Source organism: Malania oleifera, chromosome 1 (assembly GCF_029873635.1).
Source record: "Malania oleifera isolate guangnan ecotype guangnan chromosome 1, ASM2987363v1, whole genome shotgun sequence".
NCBI classification, from domain to species: Eukaryota; Viridiplantae; Streptophyta; class Magnoliopsida; order Santalales; family Ximeniaceae; genus Malania; species Malania oleifera.
The window spans coordinates 68128545-68135830 of record NC_080417.1 but is presented as its reverse complement, the minus strand read 5'-3'; the positions used below and the strand labels follow the sequence as shown (position 1 = coordinate 68135830).

The 7286-nt window shown below is 38.8% G+C and overlaps 1 protein-coding gene across 1 annotated transcript; it reads right to left on the bottom strand.

The window, feature by feature from the left end:
* Positions 1–478: 478 nt before the first annotated feature.
* LOC131159940 (U-box domain-containing protein 25-like) lies at positions 479–2586 on the bottom strand. The gene has a single exon (XM_058115189.1). It carries the CDS (start codon positions 1894–1896, stop codon positions 694–696), a length of 1203 nt encoding a protein of 400 aa, XP_057971172.1. The 5' UTR covers positions 1897–2586; the 3' UTR covers positions 479–693.
* Positions 2587–7286: the final 4700 nt, after the last annotated feature.

The window sequence follows — 7286 nt, the reverse complement described above, 5'->3', positions numbered from 1 at the left end:
GGCACTCGTTGAGAGCTCTCCCTCGACAAGTCAGCCAACTCTCACACGTTCAAGCCTGCAAGCACGAGCACCAGGTGAGTCTCAATACTCAAGGAAAACAAGGAACAATAGGATTTCACATGAGCAATATATTCTTATACACCGAATAAGACTATAACAATCAGAGATATCATAATCCAAGGCAACATAACACCACAATGAAAAGAACTACTTGTATTATTCATCTACAAGAGAATCACCATACAAGCGATAACACAGATATTCATATATTTATTCTAAATCCCTGAAGAATACAATTATAATAGTATCTCACTCCCCCTTTTCCCCATTACATTGTCACACCCTAACACCGGGCGTAACTTGAGGATATTTGTTACTTATACTTTAGGCCAACCGATACATTTGTTAGCATTGTAATATTACGTCTAATTTTTGACTAGTTGTATATAAATCGTATACACTGTGTACACTTTTAAAATTTAGCTTGAATGAAAACATCTTATTCATGCAATTCTTCTTTTCGTGAATTTTCTTTACAATGTTACTGTATAATCTCGTTGAGTCTACTAACATGAACCAAGTGACTATATTGGCTAGGATTCAAAGCAACAGAATTTTCTTTCAAATACAGGTGAGGCACACTTATTGATAATATCCATAACAGGGGTTAGTCCAAACGTTTTCATTTTTAGTCTACACATGCTTTGTTTCCTTAGCCCACAACGACTGAAGCAGCTTGAGCAATGCTCTAGCCTTGGTCTTGGTCCTTCCACGACACTGGCTCTGAAGAAGCAATAGTAACTGTGTCAAAATGCCAGCAGAAATTGCGTCTTCTTGTGCCCACAGCGATTCATAACATACAATCATAAGTGAATCGATGGCGCTCTCACTGCCTTCATGATCGGATACTCTGAAAACCATCTTAACTAGAGCCTTAACGCCATTTGGGTTATTGATCACAGCCTGTTTTGCACCTTCGACCCCTAAGAGCAACTCAATTGCTGCCATTGCCAATGGTGCCGAGCTTTTCTCGCATCCCTCCACACTTGAAATGTATGTTATGAGTCCATCGACTGCGCCTTCTCTGACCAAATTCTCACGATTCTGTTCCAAGGAACACAATGCCAACGTGGCTTTGATTCCGGCTTCAGCAGCCTCGGAATGCTCGCAAACAAGAAGAACAATCTCCCGCAGGAGTCTTTGATTTTTTCCAAGCTCAGCACACAGCTCTTTCACTTCCTGAGACGAGGATATTGCTCCCACAAGATGACACAAGCTTATCTTCACTGTGATTGTTCCCTGCTGGAACAGGACTAGAAAGGATGCCAAACTGGACTCTTCTTTGAGCATATTCAGAGACCCCAATTCACCAAAAGGCATCAATGCCAGAACACAAGAAAGCGCTTGTTCTGCCAAGTTCAAATTGCTTCGGTATTCATTGGCCTCTACCTTACCAAAGAGTTGCTCCAAGAGGAATGGGAACAAGCCTAACTGGGTGAACCACGAATTTCTCCATGGAAATTCTCTAGTTATCAGGACTTGAATTCTTTCCAAGGCTTGGAGCTTGGTTTCCAAAGGGGATTCATTTGATTCAAGGTTGTGCCTCAGTGCAGCCAAAGAAAGATCAGGATCAATTTCCAGGTAATCGGGATCGAGATGGGGACCCATTTGAAGCCACTGGTAGATAAGATGGCGAAGAGTGTGATTTGGAACCATGGAAGGATCATGGAGCTTCTGCATTGTGACAGGGCAAGTGTGGTTACCTGTAGCAAGCCATTTCTCTATGCTGGATCGGTCGTAGGTTTGGCCTGTACATAAAGTGACTGGATCCGTGAGCAAGTCTAGACTAATTGGGCATCTGAACAGGTGAGGAATGGGCATTTCAGATTCATTCATGGATGAAAAACCAAAGATTCAAGCAACAAAGAAATGTGAAGGATCAATTGATTTGATGGCCTCGTTTAAATTGAGAGTCCAACAAATGGGTCCTCCAGTAACGGTTTGTATAAATGTTTGCAGAGGATTAGAAGAATGATGTAATTTATAATACAAAAGGTGGGTTTGAAAGAAGAGCCTTTGTAAGAACTTGAAAGAAGAAACCGAAAAAAAAAAAAAAAAAAGCAGGGAAAAGATGGTGGCTCAGATTCCAGAGCTGAAGTTCTGGAACTGAATGATAATTATGGGCCCATGGGAGCTGGAATTGAGATATTATTAAGACATAAAAAAGAGAACAAAAAAAAAAAAAAGAAAAAAAACTGGTATTTAGATATCAGTACTCAGTGCCTGTAGGAAACTAGCTAGTAAAACTAGGAGATGAGGGAAAGGATGATGAGTTGCTTTTTTGATCTACAGTGCGGGCTGATCAGATGGCAGAGCTAGCTGAAGGAAGTGTAAGGAAGCTGCTGTATTCATGTCTTCATGACAGTTCACACTGACACAGAACATGTGAGAGAGAGAGAGAGAGAGAGAGAGAGAGGCAAAAGAAAGTGCAATCTTAGTTAGAGAAATGAGGAATCAGATGAGATGAGAACACCAAAATTCTAACAGGCTAACAGCAGCTTGAGACGACAAAAAATGGCCTCGCCTTATCTTGGTGAAAGTGTGGGAGATTGCAAAGTAATAATAAAGAATAAATGCAGAAAATGGACCACCCAACCCATGCATTCGCCCTTTCCACATTTATCAATCCAGTCAAACTGACCCTCCTAAAAAAATGCAATTATTTGTCTTTGAAGTTTGAATCTACCCAACCCACAAGTGGAAAAACAAAATGCCCCACAACACACACACCCACCCAGAGGAAGGGGCGCACAAGACAGAAAAAAGAGTAATGGCAGTCACAAGCCTCACGAGTAAAGCAATAATATGGAAAAACAACCAAATGCTGGAATCAAAATCAGCCATAACTATATACCACTATCACCTCAGAATAAAAAATAAAAAATAAAAAATAAAAAAGTCTCCCCACATAAACAGTATTAAACTGGAACAATGTAGTTTAATAATATTATGCCGAACACCCCACTCGCGCACAACACCAATACTACATCTATTGTTATTGAATATATAAGAAACTAAACCAATGCAGAAATTAAGAATAAAACAATAAAAAAAAAAAAAACAAGACAATAAATTAACAAGGTTCGATATAGATTACCTACGTTCTCGGATGCCACGATCAATCCATTACTTTTTGACAAAATACAACTTTCAGATGCGTTTTACAAATAGAGAGTTGAGTTTTTTATATAACTTCAATTTCAAGTTTAAAAAACACTTCCCTTCCATGTGTGGTACAAATAATAATATCAAAAATTCAAAACAACTTTTTATACCGATGTGGGACAAAAAACAACAAATAATACTTAAAAGAGAAAGAGTTCTAGTTTTCATTGAACTTCTCAATCACTTTTGCACCCTTTTGGACATTAACGTATGCACAAATCCATGGCGTGCTTACTTTTTCAAAGCGCACTGCGCAATTGCCCCTCCACTTCAAGCTAAATTTCTTCCTGCGGCCATGTCCAAACTAGCCTGACTCCTCCCCTCCACCCCCCAACACTTTTCTTCCATTCTTACCAAATATTTATTCTTGCTTTTTTCCCGGTCGCCCAGTTATGCAGCAAAATTTTCTACTTTCAACATTTAAACCGCATTTTTAGAAAAGAAGAAGAAAAAATGCCTAATTTGTCGAGCGACCAATTCTCATCTTGCATTTGCTTTGTTACTTTTTGTCATTCTCCAATTTGACATATTCAATATTTGATTAACACTGTTATTTGGCACCGTAAAAATCTCACATTTTCTATGAGTAAAGGATTTTCACGAAACATGAGAATCTCATCTCGTATTCCCTTCATGCTCATGAAAAATAAGCTAAATTGTGACATTAATTTCCCCATATATATATATATATACACCCGCATTATTAAACATCGTAATTGTTTTTACAATAACAAGTGTTGGGAATAAAGAACAAATTCTCGAACCCTGTGAGAAACAAAATAGAGGAAAAAATAACGTCAAAGAAAGTCAATCACACGCACAAGACAATATTTACGTGGCTCGACAATTTTGCCTACGTCCACGGAGTTGCAGGGATTTCAATATTATCAGGAAGAAAATATAGAGAGTACGACGATACAATGCTCTCCCTCTCGCTCTCACGTAGGTACAACCACGCCAACCCTAATCACCCGAAAGTAATCCCTTTTATATGTTGCGCCTAGGGTTCCTTCGCTCCATGGACTAAGCTTAAGGATAGAAATCTCTAATTAAATAGAGGTCGGGTCGGCATCCAAATTAAAACACAACTAGGCTCCACAAAAGCCCAACAGCAAGTTACTGTAATAAAAAAAATATAAACTAAGAAAATATATTATTACTATGATCTTATATGAATGTAAGATAAATAGTTTTGAAATTTTGAAATCACGTCACGCTTCGTTATTTTGGTTAATTGGATTATTGTCGGCGCATGCGTTGATTTCTTTTTAATGATAAAAATTTTCAAACATAAATTTAATTGGGTAGACTTGTGCTAAAAATATGATTATTCTTTTTAGATATAGATTGTAATGGTGATTTTTTAAACACTTGCCAAAATTTATGTGTTGAACTAAACATTAATTAATTTTATGTTTGGAAGAAACTTTAGATTTAGATTTGTGGTGAATTTAAAGAGTATATAATATAAAATTATATTAAATTTTGTTTAAGTTTATCTAAATTCAAATTTAAAATTTAAAATTCATGGTCCAAATGCAGTGTAAGAATCTTATATTGTGAATTAAACAAAAAAGACGTCCAGCGGGTAAAACACGTGCAGGCATCAGGGAAATCCTAGAGGGAGAGGATCTCCCTCCATGAACAAAAAATAATGCTTCTAGGCTGCACTCCATATTACATAGGCTCTGACTTTTTGACCTAAAAAACAATCATATCAATGTACTACTGACTCACTGGTCAATGTATCGCAGCCGGTGGCATCCACGCAATAAAGATTTACAATGCACTCCTGGCATAAGATCTGTAATTTAAGATGAAAGAGCTCATATTTTATGAGATTTGACAAAAACATAAACTATTTCTTTTAAAATTATTATAAATCGTTTATCAAATTTGTCAAGAAAGAGGTATACCTCTCATCAAAAGACTTAATTTTTTTAGAAAATACAAGTGACTGTTTGTATCTTTTTGATAAATTTTGAGAGGACACTAAAATTCTTGAAACCTTATTAAAATTTCAAAGTCGATGTCTTTTTAACAAACCTAAGAGAGGTCAATGTCTTTTACCTTAAAAATTTATAAATAATTGTAAAATGTATATTAGTATTGATATGTGTAGATGAAGAGTGAGTTCAATATTGATATAATATTTTATGATGGACAAATTTTAAATTATATGTGAAAAGATTGTTTTTATGAATATTTTTTATTCAAGAATTTAAATTATAATTTAAAATTCAATTAATGTTGTGCTTAGAGGTCGTGCCTTGGTGCGATGGCAAGTGTCTCCGCCTCGGTACGGGTGGTCTCGGGTTCGAGACTTGGGAGCGGCTCTCCAAAAATGGGGGTAAGGCTTGCCGACATCCACCTCTCCCAGACCCCACTCAAAGTGGGAGCCTTGTACACTAGGTACGGACTTTAATTAATGTTGTGCTTGAAAGTATTTGATATGTCCAAAATATATCAGTCTAGGAAAGGAAGTCAACACCTAGTCATCACGCCCCAAGTCAGCTCCGACCCAGTAAAAAGAGGGAGAGATCCCTGCTGGCGCCTTAAATGCTCGGAATGATACATGCGGGCACTTTATGACGCGGGAGCGATTCACGCCCCCGCACCATAAAGACAATTCAACTCATGGGACCTATGCCACTATAAAAAGGAAAGACGTAAACAAGCAAAGGTATCTCATTCCTTACATGTACATATACTATTGCATTCAACCTCTGTGAAGTATTCCCCTTACTTAGGCATCAAAGTGATCCCTCGGAGTACACCCCGAGTCCTCCAAACCTGTTTTGTTTTCATCCTTTTCAGGTCATCGAAATTCAGAGAGTAGTCTTGCAAGTCATCGCCATTTTTATCCCACAACGGTTGGCGCCATCTGTAGGAACTTGCTTTTAAGAGGTGCTCATCTTGCTCTCGGCTTTCGAAATTGAAATAATGCCTACTAGTCACGGCTCCAGCTCCGGCTCTGCCGTTGGAAAAGAATCACCCCAGTTTATCCACTCCATACCTGTAGAACATTCGGGAGTCACCAGGGAAGAATTCCTTGCCTTCCAAAAGAAAATGGAGGATATGTTCAACCTACTCTTGCAGCAAAAGAGTAACAAAGAGCATGTTCCCCACCAACAACAGGTTAGTCCCAACCTATCTAAAAAAACAGAGAAACTAAGGGAGAGTGAGGAAAAAACTAACCTCACTAAGAAGGTGGAATATGTAAACAGCATAGGGATCAATGAGAAAAGATCCACCGAGTTAGAGGAAAGGATTAAAAAGATAGACCAAATTGAGAAGATGATGAAAGAGGGCCGATTCAACCCTTTTTACGGGGAAACCTCTCTAAGATCTTCGGAGCCGTCATTCACCAGAGAAGTGATGGAGGTCTTGTTTCCCAACAAATTCAAAATGCTGACCTTTGAAAGGTACGAGGGTTTGTCCAACCCAGTTGATCATCTGGACACCTTCAGGGTGTTGATGCAATTGTAAGGCACACCTAACGCCATCATGTGCAGGGCATTTGAAGCAACCCTTAAAGGTAGTGCTAGGGATTGGTACCGAACCCTACGACCTGGATCAATCGGTTCCTTCTCGAAGATAGAGTAGTTGTTCACCAGCCATTTCCTCAGTAGTCAGAGAATCGTCAAAACGCTAACTCATCTGATGAGCATGGTTTAAGGAGAAAGGGAGACACTAAAAAAGTTCATGCACCATTTCAACACCGCAACCCTGGATATCCACAACCTAGACATGGGGGTGGCTTTGGTAGCTTTGACCATAACCCTTCATCCTGGAAACTTCCTGTACTCATAGGGGGAAGAAACCACCAGCTGATATGAGAGAATTGATTTCCAGAGTACAAAAGTATATCAACTTGGAAGAAATGATGGATACAAGAGTTCGACTAGCCCATAATGAGCAAGGCGTGATCGAGTTCGTCAAACGATGTGATAGGTGCCAACGGTGCACGGGAATACCACACTGTTGTCCAGTTTTCTCTCCTCCCGACCAGTCCTTGCCCATTCACTCAATGGGGACTAGATATCTTGGGGCCATTGCCT